The following is a 22,989-nucleotide window of genomic DNA, read 5'->3' as shown; positions in this document are numbered from 1 at the left end:
CAGTTTCAGCGTCACAGAAATTGTCCAAAGCTCCAACACCATCACAGTCACATGCCTTACAACCTTCTGGACCAAATCCATAAGTTCCTGGAGCACATAGGTCGCAACGTCTGCCAACAACATTGGTTTTGCAGTAACAGCGTCCACCACTAATTTCACAGAAGGCGCTGTGTGATCCAGTAGGATTACATTCACACACTGAAAGAAATTTATTATTTTAGAAGATTGACATTTGGCATCATCAGATTTTTTAGAAGTATAAATAACATTTCTTTAGAGAAGAACTTACAGTGTGCTCCATCATAAACGTAATAACCAATGCTGTTGTAGTGTTTGCTACAGGCATCAGGTGCATCTTGTCTGTAGCCTACATTGTTGAAGAAGTCGTTACATCTATAACTTTCGTATTCTTGCCTTCGAAGTTCTGCTAAGCCAGAGCCGTTGAAAAATGGAATGTAATCAATATTTGGTCTGAGGACAATCTAAGAAGACAGAGTCAGTTGATCATGATTATAAGAAGGAACCGCTGCCTAACTTATCTTTATGCTATAAGACAAAAGTTAAAGAACATCTTGCTTACCGAATCTACGAGAATAGAAGCAGAAGGTGTATCTGCAGGACCAACAAATTGCGTTAAAGTTAGCAAGATATTGTACTGTTTACCAGCTTCTAAGCAAATGGGTGGAATAGCCTCAGCACTTCGGGAATTTGCTGGCAACTGAGTCCACAATCGATCGTCATCTGGTTTCCATTCTGCACAAGGTCCATTTGGATTTACTGGTTCGTGGCGTTCGACCACAATCTGTACATCGTTCCATGTACCAGGGTGCACTGGTTCATATCGAACTATGATGTCATACCACATCGATCTGTAAATATCACCAACTGTAAAGTTCAAGGTGGATCCCTCAAGGGCTTTCATGAATCCAGTTCCTGTCCAGGTGCTATTCCTTCCGTCTCTGTAAGGCTCTCTGATGACTACTTGGCAATTCTGGAAATTCAAATGAAGAATATGGATAAAGTACCACAAATATTGTTACAAATAATTATAGATTCAATTTACGTACATCAGTTCCTCTTGCCAGTTCGCCTTCATAAGTCAGCAAATCTATGTACCCTGTGTAGTAGCTTTGCTCTGGTTGGTTACAGGTTCTTCCACTAACATGAGATCTGCAACGACACTGTCCTGTAACAACATCGCAGGAGCTTTCAAGAGAACCACCAGGATCACATTCGCAAGGTTTGCAACCATCTACGTCTTCAGAAAGGCCGTAGTAGTCCGGCAAACACTGGTTACAATCTGGTCCTGTAACGTATCTTTTACAGGTACAGTCTCCGGTTAATACGTCGCAACCCTCGTTGTCGATAGTTCCAAGAGTATCACATGTACATGCTAAAAAAAAGAATTTCCCAAGATTAGAAATTGCAAGTTGTCTTCTAGAAGAAACGTGATCGAAATTAGAAAGTTCTTTCACCTTGACAGCCATCTGGGTTGTTGGAATCGAAGTTCCAATAACCATTCTTGCACTCGTTACAGTGACGACCTTGGACATTGGGTTTGCAGTGACATCTTCCTGATTCCTCTCCACTAAGTGGGTCTGTCCTAGAGTCACAAATTCCCTCGTCCAAGGAACCTCGAGGGTCACATTCACAGGCTACAAAAAACAAATTTGTTTTCATCACGTCTCGATTTTAATGAAATTTCCTTTAGATCTACGTTAAAAAATAAACTTACGTTGACAAGCCTCAGGATCTGAGATATCTTTGCTCTCATCATGATAGAAATAAAGAGCACACTGCTCACAATTCTGACCCCTGGTATTGTGCTGACAATTATCGCAAACTCCGCCCGAGACTTTTCCTGATCTTTCGTAAACCGCTTCATCAAAATGACAAGAAGTGGCATGGTTGTTGCAATTACACTTCCTACAAGTATTTGTTTGCTTTCCAACAGCAGGCTTCCAAGGTAGGTCGTTATAGAAATCTTCGCATAATTCACAGTTGAGTCCCTTAGTGTTGTGAGTACATTCACATCTTCCATGCACCATGTTCTCCTCATTGTCAACTCCTGGAAGAGGCAAACATCTGGAAGCGTGACCATAGCAGGAACAGGATCCTCGAATGACCATATCATTGATGGCGTAGTAATACTTTTCCCTGATTTCTGCTCTGTTGTCCAAGAGGTCGTCACCAAGGGTGTGAAGTTTGGTGAAGTTTATTCTCAAGTTCGTCATCTTGAGGAGATTCTGTACTTCTTTTGAGTAGGGGTTGCTGATCAGCAAGTTGGATGGTAACACTCTGAAAATTGGATGAACTAATTGGAAAATGGATTTTTAGGATAAGGTCGTATACATATGGTTTAAATTTTCAAAGGATGTGAATGAATTAGTTTGTCTTACGTTATTGATTCCAAAGCTGTACTGTAAAGAATAAGGTTTTTTTTTACTTGATATATTGCTATTTTTTGGAGAATAAATAAAAGAGAGAATTGCAAAGTGTACAGTGTTCGATGATGAGAGCTAATAACACCGCCACACAAAAAAGTGATCGTTCAGACAGACTACACAAGCATATCTTATGATTTTGGGGTCGCTGAATTCGAATCCGGTGTCCAAATAACCAAGTTTGCTCATATTTTTCTGAAAAACGAAAAAATAGACGTAAAATCGACAAAACATAGCAATTTTTCTTGTGTACTTTTGCAACAAAAAAATTTTTATGCCCGGTGGTCTAAGTCAGCATATCCTTATGTTTTGGGGTCGCTGAATCCGAATCCGGGGACAAAATAACCAATTTGGCTCATATTTGATGGAAAAATGCAAAAATAGAGGTAAGATCGACGAAAACAGCGGTTTTTCGTGCATATTTTTGCAAAAAAATAAATCTTCATCCCCGGAGGACTTATCCCGCATATCCTTATGTTTTTGGTGTCACTAATTCTGAATCGGGGGTTCAAATAGCCCAGTTGGCTCATATTTTATCGAAAAACGCAAAATTAGACATAAGATCGACGAAAACCTTTCAACCTTTACCTTCCTCGACTGGGATTGTCGTTCACTGTAGATTCCCTTTGCGTCTCAGGTTTCGCGGTTTTTAATTTGCGTCAGTCTCCTTGCATGGCAATAGTAGGATTTTTTGTAAATAACTTTTATTTACTTCTAGCCTTACCCAGGAACAACGACGTGGATGTAGTACATTTTGTTCCCTTTGGGGTGCTTTATTACCGTGAGTCCCCTTGCCTTTCACGGTTATAGGGTTCTTTTACTTTTTATTTTTCTTTATACCGCTTGTATCGAACCCTTTTGTCCTCAAAAGACCTACGAAGTGGTTTTCGCTTTCATTTGGTACCTTGATTGACTTGATGTCGTTTTAAATTCCAACAGCAGTCAGCCATCATGTAAATATCCCAACATCCCTGTACCGCCTCTCCATCTCTTTTATATGCTGGTGGAAACGTTCGCCTTGCTCTTCACTAAAGTCTCCCAAAATGTGGTTTCGGAAATGGTAACAAACTTTGGTAAACTAGGTTGAATTTGAAACTACATATTCTTCATTCGCATATAAATGAGTTTCCAGACAACCTGGGAGACTTTAGTAAAGAGCAAGACGAACGTTTCCACCAGGATACAAAAGAGATGGAGAGGCGATATCAGGGATGTTGGGATATCAACATGATGACTGGCTACTGTTGGAGTTTAAAACGAGATCAAGTCAATCAAGGTACCAAATGAAAGCGAAACCCACTACGTAGGTATTTTGAGGACAAAATGGTTCGATACAAGCGATATAAAAACAAATAGAAAATAAAAGAAGCCTATAACCGTGAAAGGCAAGGGGACTCACGGTAATAAAGCACCCCAAAGGGAACAAAATGTACTACATCCACGTCGTTGTTCCTGGGTAAGGTTAGAAGTAAATAAAACTTATTTACAAAAAATCCTACTATTGCCATGCAAGGAGACTGGCGCAAATTAAAAACCCCGAAACCTGAGACGCAAAGGGAATCTACAGTGAACGACAATCCCAGTCTAGGAAGGTAAAGGTTTAAAGGTTTTCTTCGATCTTATGTCTAATTTTGCGTTTTTCGATCAAATATGAGCCAACTGGGTTATTTGAACCCCCGATTCAGAATCAATTACCCCAAAAACATAAGGATATGCTGGATAAGTTCACCGGGGATAAAGATATATTTTTTTTGCAAAAATATGCACGAAAACCCGCTGTTTTCGTCGATTTTACCTCTAATTTTGCATTTTTCGATCAAATATGAGCCAACTGGGTTATTTTGACCCCGGATTCGGATTCAGCGACCCCAAAAATATAAGGACATGCTGATTTAGACCAACGGGCATGAAAAATTTTGTTGTTGCAAATGTATTCAAGGAAAATCGCTGTATTCGCCGATCTTACGTCTATTTTTGCGATTTTCGAAAAAATATAAGCCAAATTGGTTATTTGGGCCTCAGATTCGAATTCAGAGACCCAAAAGACATATAAATATGTTGGTTAAGTCCACCGGGCGAGAAAATATATTTTTTTTTGCAAAAATATACTTGAGAAATCGCTGTTTTCTGTCGATTTTACGTCTATTTTTTTGTATTTCAGAAAAATACGAGCCAACTTGATTATTTGGACACCGGATTCGAATTCAGCGACCCCAAAAACATATAGATATGTGAGTGTAGTCTGTCGGACAGACCCCTTTTTTTGTGTGCCGGTGTAATTGTTGATCGAAATTGGGTCACCTCCCCTGTTTATAAACAACTACCGAACAAAATAGAGACAACCCACCTGAAAATGAGATCTCCATTTTTTGATGGTGCAACGTGCGAGTATCTCGTTTCGCAAATAACATCCGTTAATTTTTGGGGCATATGAGTTGGAATTCCAGGGAAGTAATGCTCACAATTGTGTGCAAAGTACCGATAGACTTGCCATGTTTTTCCAAAATTATAAGATCTTTCAATAAGCATAGCAGCAGGTCGAAAAGTTTGAAAGCGAATAATGATATGTGTGAAATGAAACTCAGCTTCTAGATCAAAACGAATAGTTACGTTCTCAACTCCATTTTCTGCTTGCCACCAAGTTCTGTGTGGTGCTCTATAATTTAAAAAGTTATTATTTATTATTATTTAATCATTCTAATTATTTCCTACTAATTGTGATTAATTCATGGTGGCTGCTCTCGGGATTTTTCTACATTCTTATCAGCACGAAATAATTAATAAGACTTCTTACCCATTAATGATGTTCTCAATGCCATGTTGTCTTTTTGGGTTACTAGCCTCACAGTAGAAACACTTCTTCCTGTCCTTTAAATGTGACACAATACAATATCTCTCTGCATCCCTCAATCCACAAGTGGATGAAGCTTGTAATCGATTTGCCCTTCCAACTAATAAATTTCCTGTCGCAGGATAACAGGAACTTTGCTCACAGGGATGAATCCTTTTTTGCTGGGCACCTAAGTTCAAGAATGATGTAAAGAATCAATTTCGTAAAGATGAGAGGAAATTTTGTTATCTCAAAGTCTCGCGTACAGCTGTTTGTACTGTTCTTTGTACTGATGACTGCAACGCAAGGGATCTTGAGGGGCGAGGACTATTTAGGGAAATGAGTAGCTGGTAGCAGAGCAAACATTTGGTTATCTTCCCAACAACACCATAGTTAGTCGTCTGCACTACAGATCATTCATTAACTTTTACTACTTAATGGTATTTAGCTTCTCAGAAAATATTTACGATTTATAATTATTTAACTACATTATAAAAAACAAATAGTAAATAAGATTTCATTTTTTGTTTTAAAATGGCACCTCTACAAATTGTTCGTTCAGGGGTCAAAATGACAATATGCAAAAATAATTGTACCACTTTACAAAAAAATGAAGTCGTTCTTGGACTCATGAAAATAAACCATTCTAATTGGATTATCCTTTAACCGTGAAATAAGTATTAAATCAAGGGTTTTTTTAGGAGCTTGTCACTTCAAAATTTTTCCATAGACCGAAAAATGATACTGTATTTTGGATTTTTTGGAAGGGTTGAAAAGGGATCAGCCTCATTTCATTCAAGATGTGAGTATTCAGTGTACTATTTCTAAATCGCAATCGTGCCTTGTCGAATGACGGAAAAAAGGTTTGTGCAGGGTTAATTTAAAATTACTTTTTTCGATAAACTGCTACCTCTGGTAATTGTTTCAATCGGCCATGGCGAATCGTGATTTTCGCCGAATGTCTCGTAAGGCGACATATCTCCTCGCTGGATTGAACGCAAGCCTAAGGGGTAATAAGCCATTCCGAATTCTAATTTATCTAGTATTTATAAAGAATCTAAATTTTTTCCCATCTCAAAATTGATAAAAAGACTTAGAATATGATAATTTAATAAAATAAATATTTCAGTTACCTCTAACTGGCGCCCTCGATTGGCCATATTGGGGGTCCGCAAGAGCTAAAAAAATAATACATTTTTTGTTATTGAAAGTTATTATAAAGCATGCCATTAGAATTTCTATTAAAGTAGGATTAGAATTTCGATGATCAATTCAGAAATTATGATAAGAAATTTAATCTACTCGTCTTTAGCTTAAGGTCTCCTTTTATTATTCTTTCATGCAACAAATATTTCATCGTGCATCTAATTATTTATCTTGGAGAACAAGCGGATGTCTGCGACATGCCCTCTTCGGATAACATCCCAAATCACAGATTGTAGGGGCTTTTCATCGTTTCGAAGCATTTTCACATTTCATAACACTACATATTGTAAATTGAAAAAAATGAACACCTAGATTAATTATTGATTAAATAATTATTTATTTACAATGTTATTCTCTCACGAAAAATTCCATAACAGTAGACAGGTCGTAATTAATATAAAATTTACGGTAATATTAATGTATTTTTAAATTTTAAATAATTTATCTATTTTATCTGAAAATGGAGTTAAGGAGTGAAACTATTTCTATTAGAATTTTTGGTTATCAGAAGAAAGTGTCATTAATCTTGTTTTTTTTTTTAATACGACTTCATGTCTTTATATTTTCGGGATGATTAATTTTTTAGGGTCTCAGTCTTCTCGATGGAAGATCAGGTCCGGAGGTCATTATAATATCTAATCAGTTTGGATAAAGGCTCCTCTTGTCATGAGGAAAGAGAACAGAAAGTAGGCTACATTCGTGGATTATTCGCCCTACAATGATTCGATTATGCATTCATGATTCCAGGATTTTTAAAAAAGATTTCTATATTTTAAAATCATCTGTAGCTTTAGTAGTAATTTTATTATTTTTTATGAAGAGAAATCTTATAATGCGTCAAGGAGCCAAACTAATTTAGATTACATATTTCTTTCCCAGATTATTTCGTTTTCGAATTATTATAATAATTAGTTGTTAATGTCGTAATTTATTTATAACTATGAAGAGAAATCTTATAATGTTTCAAGGAGCCAAACTAATTTAGATGACATATTTCTTTCACAGATTATTGCGTTTTCGAATTATTATAATAATTAGTTGTTAATGTCGTAATTTATTTATAACAATAGCCGAAAACTGTGTATCCGGAATATAGTAGTGAAATTCTATTGTGGGAAAATTTCCTTAAGAAAAAATCTTGAAATTGCAAATTAAAATCGGATTTAATTTAGTTATTAAATATTGACAAGTGTTCAAAACGCTATTATTAACTCAGTATAAATGATAATGAATTATTTATTTCAAAGCATTGTGATTCGATTACAACAAAAATCTATGTTTTGAGCTGTAATAGTTTAATACTTTGATTAACAGAATCACATTTTTATACTGGTATAAGTTCATCCAGTCAAGAATATTTTGTATGCGTGTACTTTATCTACCCAGGTGAAAAAGTTATATATACTTTATATATAGTGGGTTAAAACATGAATATTTTTCATACTTTTTATGCAGAAAATTTCGCAAAACAAATGAAAAACATCATTGCCTTACCCACTATATATAAACTATAGACAAATTTTTCACCTGGGTAAAGAGACTTACCTGGTAAGAAGATAGTTGTGAAGAAAAAAATATTTGCTGCGAGGAGGTAGCGCCGAAACCCAACCATTGTGATTTGGTTCGGAGTTCTGAGGGTACAATTTTCGTCGGAGAATGTCTAACACGTCATCTTCATTGATCTATTTTAAAGGAAAAAGAACTTTCGGTTACAAAGTCTATGATTAAAAGAATTGTGAATTTTAAAAGTTTGTATTTGATTTTAGAACAAAAAATGGGCCTCGTGCTGTTTGGAAGCCCCTTTATTTTTAGAACTGTTAGACAAAGGTTTTTATCTAACAGGAGTATGTTTTCCTCGCTTTCTGGGCGTGGTTTGTACCAGCAAAGTAGGTCGTTGTTGGTAGTGGGGTAGTTCATCGTCCTAGGACGATAAAGTGCACTTTATTGTCCACAGGAAATGTCTGCGCATGCGCGTTATTTACTACAAGCACTATTCTGCGCAGTACTTTTTTCTTTAAACTAACCTCAAATCTGAGACGTAATTTAATTAGAAACCTTGGAAAATATACTCTTATTACAGAATATATCGTGTGTGCCGAGGCAGCAAAGTCTTTTTACGAACTGGACTGTTTGCAAAAACTCACGCTGAAGTGTAAAAAGACTACTTCGCTGCTTTGGTGAAAAATATACTGTTTTATTACATTTTTATATTATTAAAATTGTTTTAGGCAGAAAATATAACTGTAAATCGGGCTAACCAAATTATTTAAGAAGCCGGTAAATTTTATGTAATTTTTAAGAAAAGTTCTTAAATTTGCAATGGAGTTGAAAATCGAATTTAATTTAAATTTATGACTAGAAAGGTGATTTTCTTTGCAAAAAAGAAGCAGCAAATGATCATAAATGAAGATAATCACAAATTAGTCATATTTACTGTTAAAGATTTATTTTCAAGTGGAGTGAGTAGGTGACACGATAAATTCTACAAAGTCAATTTGATGACGAATTTTACTGTCCAAGGTTCTGCTATGTAGAGTTTAAACAAATTTATTTTAATTTTCTGTACAGTTTGACCAATATTAATTATCAAATTATCTTGTGTAAAGTTTTAAGGTCTAGGATATAATTGCGAAAAACGTATATTTCATTGAATACGTAAAGGTTTTCGCCGCGCAGAATTAACAATACAGAATTTATTTGTATATAAACCACCCCGAAATTTAGTGCATTTTTCCAGATTTCCGAAAAAGAAATGTTTTATTATTATTATTATAACATTAATCTAAATTCATTTCGGGGTAGTTTTAATCTTTCAAAAGTATTTTATAGTAATAATACGATTTTCAACCGAAAACATTATTTTTATCTTCCATAATATAACATTTTTTACAACACAAAACGGACAAAATTCGCTGATAGCTAGAGGTATACATTTGAAAAAATATGCTTCTTTTTCTTATTCAAGTCAAAATTCTAAAAATATTTATTTCCTCAAGGCAAATTCATGCTGTCGAAATAAACTTGAAGTACAAATTTGTTCTATTCAATTTTGTATTTGGTTGTCCATCTTCAGTGATGACGTTTTTTTCTTAATTGATGAGTATTGACTATTTAGGTATTACTTAATTTCTTAGAAAATATATGAACCACCTTCTTTACCATTACGAAATTACAAATTAGTCGATTTTTTATTGATCTCTAAATTTGAAAAAAAGGTGTGTGAAACAGTTTTATATAATAAACATTCAGGAATACTGAGATTTATGAAAGAAAATGCTCATAAAATTCGTTTTTACATAAACGGTAGTTCTTTATAAAGGGATGAATTTATTAGATTTTAAGCTGTCTTTACTCACAAACTAATTAGCCATCCTTTGTAGAAATTTTCGGAAATACATGTAATTTAATGCTGGAGGCAAAATCAGAATAGAAAATAGAAATCTCCTAAATTTTCTCAAAACGAATGTCCAAATAAGAAAATACTTTACTCAATCTTTTTTTCCTCGAGTATGAAATGATAGAAAAGAAAAGCAAGGATAATATTATTGATGAATGACGAAAAATGATATCTTAAGTCCAGAATAAATATATGCATAATATTTTTGTACAATAATTAGACAATCAAACCTTCTGTATTGTTGTGTCTAGATGTCTATATCAGACGACAAACACTAATATAAACTACAGTATTGTTTAAAATTTTAGGTTTAATTTTTGAAGACTAATGATTTTTGTTTAAATCAACCGATGCCAGGTGACATTAAGTAAAAATTGTTAACATTACCTAAAATAATTTGAAAACTGTAAATCTTTGAAATATATGTATATCCATTTTTAGTGAAAAATGCAAGCTTAACCTAACATTGTTCGCATTTTTTCACCTTCTTTGGAATGCTATGATTTTTAATTAAGCCGAAAATTATGAACATTAATCGCATTGTAATTAATTAATTAATCGCATCTCTCAAAGAGAGATTGTCAGCCTTTTACTATTTGAAAAGGTAAGTAAAAAACATCATTGGTGGAATTAGAAACGTGCAGGCCCCTCTACAACATTTTTTAGGAGGTCCATTTGAAATTAAAACACCCCTTACAGTAGTTACGCCTCTGAAATTTAAAAAATGAAATTGTCGGAACTTATTTATTAATGTTTTCTCTTCTATCATAATATTATTTGAGATAATTATTATAAATAAACATAGCGAATAAAGTCTACTTTACACTTCAATTCTGTTTTTTTGTTGGTACAAAATTTTCAAAATACAGACCAGTTTGAAAACCTATGAAATTTTAAAATCTGAACATTCTTGGTCCATTTACTCGGAATTAGCTAACGTTTTTAAATTAAACCTTATTAATCCGTGTTCAGTAAGATATCTCAAGACCAGGTCTTAATTTTTATTTTTAACTGAAATTTTAATTTTTTGTTTCACAATGCGCAGCAGAACCTGCTCCAGTTTTAAGTTAGTGTAACTTTGAGGTTGTAAAATTCCACATCCATTTCTTTGAACCTGGATAACTTCATACAATCCGACTTTCTTGTCCTCAATTCAGGAAGACTTTAGCTCGAGAGTGGACTTTTCTAAAATCAAAATATTTTATTTGCAAACAATTTTTCAACTCTCAATTTTCAATAAAACGAAAACAATTAAATTTAATCTATATAAAAAATAAAAATTTAAATTTAATCTATATAATAGTTGTTATTAGGAAAAAAGTGGAACGTTGGAAGAACTCTCTAAAAGAAATGCAGCTTTTCGTTTCTGAATTTTTCTTAAAATTACTTTTTGCAATCAGGTAAGTTATACTGCCATTGCAAAAGAAAAGGATGAACAATATGAAATCGTGAAATGCAATTCACCACTTATAAACAGACACAATATAGACACAATATATAATATGTATATATGTGCTAAACTCAAAGGCCGAAATCGGCCAAAAACCGAAAAAACAGCCACAAGGCTTTCCGGCCGTTGCAGAAATGCCAGAACGCGTTGTGGCTCTTTTGAAAATGACCAAAGGCCGAAATAAATTATCAGAACGCGTTTTGATCTCTTTCAAAACGACCAAAACTCGTTCTGATTGCTAGTTTTCAAAAGAGCTATATATGACGCACAGTGGGAAAAAATACTTCTTTGAGAGAAAAATCCGCCGACTTCTCAAATCTCCACGGATGAAAGTATATCTTTTTAAATACTTAAGAAGGGAATTATGACGAAATAAATGAACGACGTCGTTATTTATTTGGTAAAAATAATATTTACATTTGTTTTTACATGAACTATTTTAATGGCATTTTAAATTATACTTGACGTAGTTGGACTGACATTTACACTTTTCAGAAATACAATACCTCCTACAATTGCAAAATATAAAACGAACCATCTGAATCTGTTGCAAGTTCTGGTTCAAAACATTGTTTTATATTTTGCAACTGTAGGATGTATACGCTACATGTAATTCAAAATGCCATTCAAATACTTCGTAAAATGATTAATTTTACCGAATAAATGAATATTTCGTTCGCTTATGTCTCATTGCATCTTAATACTCTTCATTTATATTCTTCACATGAATGCAAATGTCAAATAAATGAATTTGTTCATCAAACTTGTTTAAAACATTAAATATTATTATTTTTTGGTGTTCGTTTGCAATTAAAGATTATTCTTAAATATGTTAATGACACTAAGAAAAAAGTTTGGTTGATTCAACAAAGATTTGGTTGGATGAAACAAATCAATGCATTGCTATATGGTCAATCAAATATTTGGTTGATTTAAATAAATTTTTTTGTTACTAAATTTTGGTTGATTATAATAAATATTTTTGTTGATCCAATCAAATATTTTGGTTGATCCAACCAAATATTTTGATATAAACTAAACTGCACTCTGAACTAAAAGTTGTACTAACATTCAAAATGTTCTGCATATTGTTGCAGACCTCAATTTTGCCATACATTTGAAACTGTGAATGTCCAGGTGTTCGGAGAACTCATTATTTCATCAATTCATGACACGACGCACGATCTTTCTGAAACTTTTCGTCGCGCAAACTGGCTTTCGGTGTGTTTAGTTTATTTAATGGGAGTGTTTGGTTAAATCAAACAAATTATCTTGTTACTTTAAATAAATCATTTTAGAAGAAATGATATTATATTCCGCACAACACATTTATTAGGTTGAATAAACTAAATATGTTAAAATAAATAATTGCTTTGAATTGAAAAAATTACGAGTAATTCATTGTGTTTTCTAAGTATAACCAAAGCTTATTCATTTGAGCTGATCAGTGTAAATAATACATTTAATGCATTTACATTCCAAAAAAGCAGGAGATATAAGTTGCATTCATTAATTTGTTTATAATAATTAACCAAATAGAGAAATTTCATGTGAAATTGAAATTCCTATTCAACAAATGTAACTTTACTAACTTTTATTTTTTGGAGGAAATATCAATAAATATGCCTGGGTTATCACAAAAAACTTCGATCTGTTGAGATTTGAGAAATCGGAGGATTTTTGTTCCAAAAGGAATTATTTTTTTCACTGTGCGTTGTATATAGTTCGGTCACATGACAGTTTGTAATCAGCCCTTTTGAAAACTACCAATCAGAACGGGTTTTGGTCGTTTGAAAAGGCCAGAACGCTTTATGGATGTTTTTTTTCAGTCTTTGGTCCTTTTTCAAATCTTTGCGCCTAACACATGCACTGCATGCATATTATACACGATTTATAAATAGATTAGCTCGAAACTTTATATAAAAACAATGATGTAAAATGACGATCGATTTGAAAAGAAAAAAATTATTTTATATATGATTGTTGCACGTAATTTACTATTATTATTACTCAGTTGCACATTATGATTGCACGCTCAAACGCTTTGAAAAAAATCGCTCCCGCTGGGGAATCGAACCCTATCTAACTACCTAGTCCCTGTCCTTAAACCTAAATCCAGTTCACGCAACAATCAAAAACAGCTACGGAATCACTTGGATTTTTCTGACAAACTCCCGGTCAAGCGTTTTCTCTGAAAAAAATGTAGCCAGCTGAGGAATATATGTGCCGTGCTCAGTTTTATCAGTATTTTTTAAATACAGATTATAGACTAATAGTTAGGTTTAAAAACGTTTAATAGTTTTTTTTAAAATTAATATCTTACAGAAGTTATTTAATATTTTGTAACGAGCTTGAAGAAATATTTTGCTTAGTAGTCAGTCCCCTGCATCGAAGTTAGTTCAGTAGTACGATCAAGTGAAGCGTGGAGGCCAGATGGCGCTGGGAGTCTTTCCAGCCTATATTTGTATGGCAAGTATAGGTAAGATTAGTGAAAAATTAATTTGATTAATATTTTTCGCAATGGAATTCGATTTTATGTATGACAAAAATAAAGTGTGAACATTTTCTAAGCTTTACTACTTTAAAAGCTTGCACGAAAATAACAAAAATGGGTGGAATGCCGTGTGTTACTCCTGCATGTAAATATCAGGTTATGATAGCTTCTCCAAAAAATTTAATTTCTTTTATGTACCAGAAGGTAAAGAAAATGTTAGAGCCTGACAAAAAGCCATCTTAAGAGAAAATTTTGTTGTAAAACCCGAATGCGGCATGCGCGTGACATTTTTTTGACACAAGATATTTTGTGGGAGCGAAACACGATTTCAGAAGATGGAGTCACTGTTCTGGAATTTGCAATAATTGATTGTTGTTTAATTTAATAGTCTTAATATTAGTGTTGTTTATATAATAATCGGCAATTAATGTTTTAATATTTTTGTTTGAATTGTTTGTGAGATATAAAATAATATCTTTACATATAGTTATCTTCATTTCAAACCAAAAAATTACGCAGAAATATAAAAATTGTAATAAGTACAGTGTGCATATTTGAATGAAAAATGTGAAACATTTAATCTTTATTTAAAACGATATTTTGATTTTTAAACATTCTTTCGTTGAATTGTAAAAAAAAATAATAAAAACTATATAATTTAATAGAAATTATAGAAGATTTTATCTTAAACTAAAACTATATCTTTATATTTTAAAATTATTTTGTATAAATATTAAAAATTAAATAAAGACTAAGTATTTTAATAACAGGGTGGTCGTTTTAATCAAAGAAAAAAATTCGCGGTAATTTCCCGTTTTTTCTCGGGTCATGAACATTTTTCAAGGCCAATAAAATTTACATGTAAAAAATTGAAGGTACTAACCCTTTTCAATTTAACAATTTTTAATAAAATGCAGATAAACTACAAAATTTAGAATTTTTAACTTTTAGAAATTAATGAGTTCAAAGATTCTGACAAAAATTTAATTCACGTTATCATTTTCAATGCTCTAAATTAAAGAATCAATTAATTTTACATTTTTTATATTATATTATTTTAAACAATTTTGAGGTAGAAACGTTAAGAATTGAAAAATTAAATTTAAAAAAAAGAATACTTCTTAAATTATAAGTTAAATTATTTTCATTTTTGAAATGATTCGAATTTTTCATACAATTTTTTAGAAAATTCTGCAAATTTAAAAAAAATTCTAAAAATCTTCCAAATTCTTTCTTAACAATTTTAGAAATCTCATTAAAATAGAACAATTAAAATTGTAACGTTAAAAGTTTAAAAGTTCTCCGAAATTCTAGAGATTCAAACGTTTCTATGTAAAACAATTCAGTTCCAAATTTTTTACTTTTAAATATTTGTTGAAATATTTCTAACTATTCAATACTTATTCTTTTTCTCAATTAAACAAATTTTAAATTTAATAGATTAAAATAGAATATTTTAGACTGAAAGAATATTTGATAAAGAATGCATTATTATGAAGTTATTTATAAACTGAAAATAATTGATAAATTTTAAATGAGAAGCTTACATTTTTTAAATGACTAAGACTTTCGAATTGAAAACGTTTAATTTTTAACGTTAAAATCTGGAAATCCCTAAATTTTGAACGAAGTTTGAATCATTTTTTTAAAAATAAATTATTGTCCCCTTTTAATACTTAAAGCACATATTTATTTAAAAAATTATTTAATTAAATATACAAGTATTCAAGACTGCATATTAAAATTCTTTAAATTAAAATTTAAAACTTAAAATAGAAAATGTTTAAAGTAGAAGATTTTTGGATTTCGTATTATAAACTGAATGATGTCATAATTGAAAAGGATTAAAATTCAATTGGTGATTTAAAAAACTGTTGAGGTCAAACTTGTAGAGAACTTTATTCTCTCTAAAAATTTGTAAAATTCCCTGTCAAAAAATATATTCACTGTCATTTTCCGGTTTTCCAGATTTCTCGGGGCAGCGGCTACTCTGAATAATAAATATGGAAAAACCAATCAAACACTGTATTTTAATAAACAGTATTGAACATTTTATATTAAATTGAAACTATACTTTTATTTTTAAAAATTCTTTCGTGTAAATATAAAAAAATTAATAAAAACTATATGAATTTTTATGAGAAATAGGAAACATGTTATCTTAAAGTGAAATGATATTTTAATTTTTTTAATTCTTTCATAAAAAGATTTAAAAAACTATACCTTCTTCATTTATTTATTTAAATTTAAGTTTTTAAAGTTAATTAATCTTTCAATCAATTGATTAATTCGTTTATTCCAATAGATGGTCTGTTATTGTATTAGGGCTACTGTTGCTAATAAATTACTAATTTATACCAACATCTGACTTTCTTAATTCTTATTAGTTTTTATAAAATAAATTTGTTGTTTCACCATGCTAGAAAAGAATATTTTAACGATTTTTTTTCACTTACTATTACTCTTATATTTAACAATATATGGAGCTTTAATTATGCTATGCATAAAACCCATTGTTATTGCGAAAAATATAAATTAAATTAATTTCGAACTAATTTTTCCTATTCCTGTCATGTAAAAACAGGCTGGAAAGACTCCCAGTGCCATCTGCGCCGCACGCTTCACTTAGCCCACTGGCGAACTAACGCTAACGTACAGTCGTTGCAGGGGACTGTTAGTAGTATGAACTGACACAGTAAATATATTATTAGTAGTTTATATGTAGTTTTACGAAATTGTTTCAACTTAGATTTTTTTAAAGTACATATTTTGCATATAAAAATTGTTCAATTAAATTTTTTAAATTTGTAATTTTATTTTATAATCATCTCCCATTATTGAAAACTCAACATTCATTTCCATACCTAATGTATACATAAAAATAGTTTAAGCAACGTAATAATATATCAAACGCAAGATTAAAATCAGTATTTTAAGATAAGACAAACGTTGAATAGTGATTCAAATTTAAATTTATTGCAAAAATAAAATTTTTCTAATGAGATATGGAGATACTGAATTAGAATAAAGAATGTTTCATACAAAAAAATTATTGGGTTAGGAGAAATTAAAAATTAAAGTTCGCGATATCACAGCAGTATGATGGATTTTGTTGTTAAAAATCTGAAAAAAAAAGAAATTTTTTTTTTATTGAATTAAGGTAATTTCTATAAATATCGTTGCGAAAGGGTTGAGAAAATTATTACTACAGTAAAATTCGCAATCAATTTGAACTAAACTACTAACTAAACTACTGTAGAGCAAAACCCCGCTTCACCGGGGGGGGGGGGGGGGGGGGGGGGGGTCTCTCCTAGATTTAGAAGCGAAAATCTCTTGCACTTTTTTGCTTACTTTTTCAAATAGCAAATAGCTTGGAAGTGAATGAAAAGTGGACCAGGTTTTCAATAACAATGAACACGAAAGAAAATATGTAAACTTACTGTATTTTAATGTATTATGTGTTAAATGTTAGATTTGAATGTTTTTAAAACTTTACAGTTTTTTATTGCCAATCAAATATTTGAAAACAAAAGTTTTGTGCATAAAAATGTGCAGTTATAGAGAATGGTTTTCCACATTTCCATTTTGATAATTTGGCATTTTCGATCAATAAAACCAAAAGGACAAGTCCTATCAAATAATGGTTTAAAAAATATTGTAGGCATTTTTTAAAGCTGTAATTGCTCGTAAGAGAACCACTACCGCGAAAGACCGTGACGATGTGAAGACCGCCACCGACGTATCATTTGACGAATTATCGTAACCCCCACCCCTCCCACTGACGAAAAATGAATAAGAAATTTCATTCGGTTTACTTTGTCATGTGACATTTTCACCCCCCCTCCCCTCCCTTGGGCGTGACAAATAATGCCCCCCTTCCCGGGTCATGAGATTTATGGACGGCCCATTAAGACTTTTTCCCGTATTTTGCGTCATTTGAGGCAAAATTTGAATTTAGGATTTTTCCATAGTATTTTCGATAAATGAAAACAAAATGACAAATACTATCCAAAAATAGTTTTAAAAAATTGTGTGGGATATTTGAGAATCTGCAACTCATTTTTAAAACTTTTTTTCGTATTTGGCTCAAAATTTTAATTTTCTATTTTAAAACGTTTATGAGAAATTCGACAAAACTTTTCAAAGCTATAATTTCTTGTCGAGACTTTTTCACATATTTTGCGTCGTTTGGCTCATAATTTGAAATTTTTCACATTATTTTAGATAAATAAAACCAAAATATGAAGTCTTATCAAAAAATGGTGACGATAAATATTGTAGGTCTCTTACCTAAGGCTAAAATTCATCTTTCAAACTTTTTTAATTGTCTGTCGTTTGGCTTAAAATTAGAACTTTCGACTTATTAATTTTCGTTGCATAAGCCCAAAAAGACGAGGGATATAAAAAACTATTTGAAATAAAAATTGTAGAAAAAAATTGTAGAAAAAAAGTGTGCCAAAGCTTGATTGGAACCGTCCATTTCTCAATCATAAAAGAGAAGACTTGTATATATTTATATGTATAAATTTTTTTTAAATAATCTCGTTCTCTTTTCTTCACGATTCTAACGATACAAAAAAATCACTTTTAAATTTTGTTGATTTTAAAAGTGTTTTTCCAAGTATATAAACAATCTGTCGTGACTTGAAAAAATACCGTGAAATGCAAAAAAATAAAAAAATGATTTTTTTGTATCGTTGGAATCGTGAGTTGTGATTTGGGAGAGAGCCGTACGTAAATCATAGACGGTCGAATACGTCACAGAAAAATTCGAACTCCGGAATGATCTAAACCTGAGAAAAAAGGTTTATTATTCGAAAAACGACGTATCTGTATTTATCATAAGTTGTAAAATGCAAAATTATTATTTAAATTCTTAATTTTTTATAACTAATAACGGTATTAGAGTATACTGAAGTTATACTGTTCATAAATATAATAGGTCAAAAATATTTTTTAAAAATGTTTTCAATTGTTTAAAGTAGAAATATTAACATAGTTGGACAATTTCAAAAGAAATTAATAAAATTGTATTAATGAAAAAATTGGTTTAATTAATTATCTGATATTTAAATTTATGTTAAATATAGTAATTTGTTTCAGACGTAACATTAAAAATAATATATTATGTACCTACGGAGAGAAGAGGAACTTTTTCGACGAGTACTGAAAACGTACACAAGTCGAAAAAGTGCCTCACTTCCTTGGTGCATACGATATTTTTTATAACAAATGGATGATTCCAGACGCTTGTCGAAATACAGTCATGATTTCAGTGCATATTAGATTTTGAATAAAGAATGATTATTGATTATTAATGATTATTCCAAATGATTAAAAATTCCATAAAAAAATTGCCGAAAGGTTTTGGTAATTTACGATAATGTCAGAGGTACTTTATGGTAACGCACCATAAATAGCCGAAAATATAATTTAAAAATGTGTGGCAATTTAAGAAATATAAATATTTATGAAAATTTTCTGTCATTTGCGGTAATTTTAGAGGTAAATATGATAAGTTACCATAAATTACTTTTCTGTTAAAGCCTAAGAATGTTGTGCACCTATGGTTCAAGACATTTTAAGATATTAACGCGTTTTATGCCTGAAAGAAAATTATAAAAATAAAAAATCAAACATTCTTCACTATTTTTGCATGCAAAAACCGCCAAATTTAAATTTGATGTCAAAATATTTGAATTTTGACGACGGATTCGAATTTAGCTTACCCGAAAACATAAGGAACAGTACTTTTGATCTATTTATTGTTTTGTTATACCCACAAATTTTGCGGTCAAACTCATGTTATAAAATTGATAGCTTTGGTCGTTAATGGGTTAAATTGCAAATATTAAAAAATTTCAAACATTTAAACTGCGAATCGTTAAGATTCAAGATTTTGGATCTTTAACACTGTAGAACTATGAATTACAAATCATTAAAACTAAAGAAATTTTAATTTTTTAATTCAGACTTTAAAAATTATTCAAGTTTTAAGTTTTATAAATAAAAATGCTTTTATTTTAATGATTTGCATTTCAAATTTCATCAATTTGGAAGATTCATAAGTGAAAACTCTTGAGTTTTGATCTTCAAAATCGTCATAATTCAAGAATTACTATTGTTATTTATACATCTTTCAAAATTAAAGAATTTTAAAATGTAAAGCTTCAAAATTTAATCGAAAATCGCTCCAATTGAAGAATTTCCCATTGTGAGTCTTCGGAATCGAAATATTCCAAGAAAATATTCCAAACTTGAAAAATGAATAATTTGTGATTCGAAATTTGTAACTTTCAAGAATTACCAATTGTATAATAACTCTTCATAATTGTAAAACTCTTAATTGAAAATCTTTCAAAATTGACGATTATTTCATTTTGAAAATGTACAATTAAGCGATTCCATTTCAACCCATTGGGCACAAAATTTGGCGACGTATTTACGACATCGTTACGACATCGTTACGACAACTTTATGACGTCCTATGTCCATGCCGTTAATGTGTCTTTACGATATCGTAAATGAGTCGTATGATCTGACGGTGTCTTTACGATATCACAAAGGCACCGAAACGACATGGACATAGGATGTCGTAAAGTTGTCGTAAATATGTCGTAACGATGTCGTAAAGACATCGCCAAATTTTGTGCCCACTGGGAAGTTAGGCAGGTTTTTTGTTCTTGAAATCGCATAATCTTTCGGGGACGGAACTTGTTTTTGTGGCGGAAATTATAAACTGTGCGTATTTTTCCGACTTCAAAAAAAAATTCCTAAAAGTTACGCGTATTTGAATTTTAAGCGCCGCAAAATTATAAAAAGGTTTAAAATTAACAAAATGACAGCGTTTTTTTTTAAATTAAAAATATAGTTTTTCTGAAAAAACCCACCTTTAAATTTATTTCCAATTTTTTGTTTGAATTTGTACTTTAATAATGAAAATACCTTGTAAGTTTTATGCCTGCTAAATAACTTTGCGATCAATTTCATCGTTTACGAGAAAAACTGAAAAATTATATTTTTACGAGAAAAAAATTCTCCCGGCTTCAAAAATGTTTTGGCTCCCATGATGCTGATAAGCTGCCTTTATTTTATTAGTAGAAACTTTTATTAAATATTTAGGAGAGTCAAAAAAGTGGGAGTTTCAAGAAAATATTATATATTTTTTCGTCAAATATTGAAAACATGAAAAAAAATATTTTCTGGAAAATCACACCTTTTTTATTTTTCTACATTTTTTTAAAAGTATCTACTAACAGAAAAAAGGCATCTTATAAGCATCATGCGGGCTCAACCATTTTTCAGGCCGGGAAAAGTTTTTTCCTCTAAAAATGTAATTTTTTAATTTTTCTCGTAAACTATGAAAAATATCGCAAAAGAACGAGAGACATTTTTTATAGAACTTTTTCAAACGTGTAAATTTTTATATCTTAAAATTTTTTATATCTGTCATTGTTTCCAAAAAAAGTAGAAAATTCGATTGTAAGAAAAAAAGAATTCTCCTGTCTACAAAAGTTATTTAGCAAGCATGACAAAAAATTTTCATTATCAAAGTACAAGTTCAAAATAAAATTGGCAACAAATTTCAAGGTGAGTTTTTTGAAAAATCGATTGATATTTTTTTCAAAGCAATCGCTTTCATTTTGTTAATTTTGAAAAAATTTAATGTTTTCGGCGGATTTTAAAATAAGACTATGACCGCTATTATAATAAAAAAAATATATATATAAATTACATGAAAATTTATAGATTCTTAAATACAAAATCAGGGTTTTTTTGAACAAGAATGCACAACATTCAAATACCCGTACCTTTTTAGACAAAAATTTGTTTTGCAAATCGGAAAAAAATGCATAGCCTAATTTCCTCTAAAAAACAACATATTTCGTCCTGGAGAAATTATGCTATTTTAAGTGTGAACCCTGTCTGATTTGATATGGATTCGGTCAATTCAAAATTTGTTAATAATAATAAAAATATTAAATATTTAACAATAATTATAATTTCATAATTGAATAATATTTTGTAATAATTCCACTCTTTCATATTCTATTTGCAGTGAACGGCTTTCTCTCAAATCACGGCAGGCCTCCATAATAATTTGAAGAGAGCCGTAACTGCCCGTTACGGTGTTTTATGATTTTCAATATCCCAGTCAACATCGTTAACTGCATTTTCAACAATTAATTAACATTTTTAAACCATTTTTTTCCGCAGAAATGAAAATATCATTGTGGTTCTTTGGTGCTTCTTCTTAAGAATAAAACACATGAAACGATGCACAAATATTGGTCATTCCTCGAGTAGAATATCTCTGCATAGAATTGCACTGCAATGCATTTTTCCGCAGAAAACACACGATCACGTTCACTGAACTCAGGAAGCACCACTCGTCTCATTTCTCACGTACGCACCATAAAATTTGGTAGTCTCTCTTCGAATGTTACGAGCAGTGCACCCTTTTAGACATGAGATTCTTGCTTCATTTAAGTTTACTCTCGAGTTTACTTTTGAAGTACCGAAACCAAGCAGCCTTTCTGCCCTGCAATTTCTCTCTCTCTCTCCCGTTCTCTCTCTCTCTCTCTCTCGCTCTCTTCCTCTCATTTCTTCGCGAGTACCTATAAAGCGCATTCTATTCGGGTAGTGGTAGTAGGTACCTGGTATGTAAGAGAAGTTGGGTCCAACCTTAGTCGGATGGGCCCAGTCCCTGTTAGTTTTCTTCTGGTCCAGATTCCAGACTCTTTCTTCTCCCGGGGAATTTGATCCAAGCAAACTTGACGGAAGAAAATAAATTTTGAAAATCGTTGCACGAAAGCACACAGAAAATAGATATTTTTTTTAATGAGCAAGACAAAAATACAGCGCCAGAAACGTGGACGCGCTAGAACGGTAGTTCTATATGTACTCGAGAGTCTGTAGCACTCGGCACTGCCGGCAAGCAAATGCGGGGGTTCAGCGGACCGGGAATAGGTGGGAGGGATTAAATCTCAGGACGGCAACTTGCTGGTAAGCTTGCACTCGAGACGAGAATATTGCCGTCGCTATGCTCCGGAAGCCTCTCGCTACTCCCTAGGGACGAAAATTTCCGGGAAATCCACATTTCTGAGTACTCTTTTGATATTTTCTCAGCGGAAGGCTTTTGCGCATAACTAGAAACTGAAAAAATAA

At 31.5% G+C, this 22,989-nt stretch overlaps 1 protein-coding gene across 1 annotated transcript in view; it reads right to left on the bottom strand.

Moving 5' to 3' along the window:
• Positions 1-22,737, bottom strand: part of LOC117170997 (laminin subunit beta-1) — a 26,764-nt gene extending 4,027 nt beyond the window's left edge. Inside the window, exons 1-12 of the mRNA XM_033358042.1 lie at positions 22,479-22,737; positions 8,026-8,162; positions 6,408-6,452; positions 6,185-6,277; positions 5,239-5,464; positions 4,792-5,100; positions 1,736-2,298; positions 1,476-1,655; positions 1,068-1,393; positions 581-991; positions 290-482; positions 2-198 (exon numbers count right to left, since the gene is read on the bottom strand). Of these exons, the coding sequence (XP_033213933.1) occupies positions 2-198; positions 290-482; positions 581-991; positions 1,068-1,393; positions 1,476-1,655; positions 1,736-2,298; positions 4,792-5,100; positions 5,239-5,464; positions 6,185-6,277; positions 6,408-6,452; positions 8,026-8,092 (2,610 nt within the window). The 5' untranslated portion in view covers positions 8,093-8,162; positions 22,479-22,737. The remainder of the gene's footprint in view (position 1; positions 199-289; positions 483-580; positions 992-1,067; positions 1,394-1,475; positions 1,656-1,735; positions 2,299-4,791; positions 5,101-5,238; positions 5,465-6,184; positions 6,278-6,407; positions 6,453-8,025; positions 8,163-22,478) is intronic.
• Positions 22,738-22,989: the final 252 nt, after the last annotated feature.

This window comes from Belonocnema kinseyi, chromosome 4 (assembly GCF_010883055.1).
Source record: "Belonocnema kinseyi isolate 2016_QV_RU_SX_M_011 chromosome 4, B_treatae_v1, whole genome shotgun sequence".
NCBI lineage: Eukaryota > Metazoa > Arthropoda > Insecta > Hymenoptera > Cynipidae > Belonocnema > Belonocnema kinseyi.
Note: the sequence above shows the minus strand (reverse complement) of the source record. Positions and strands in the feature narration are given on the sequence as shown.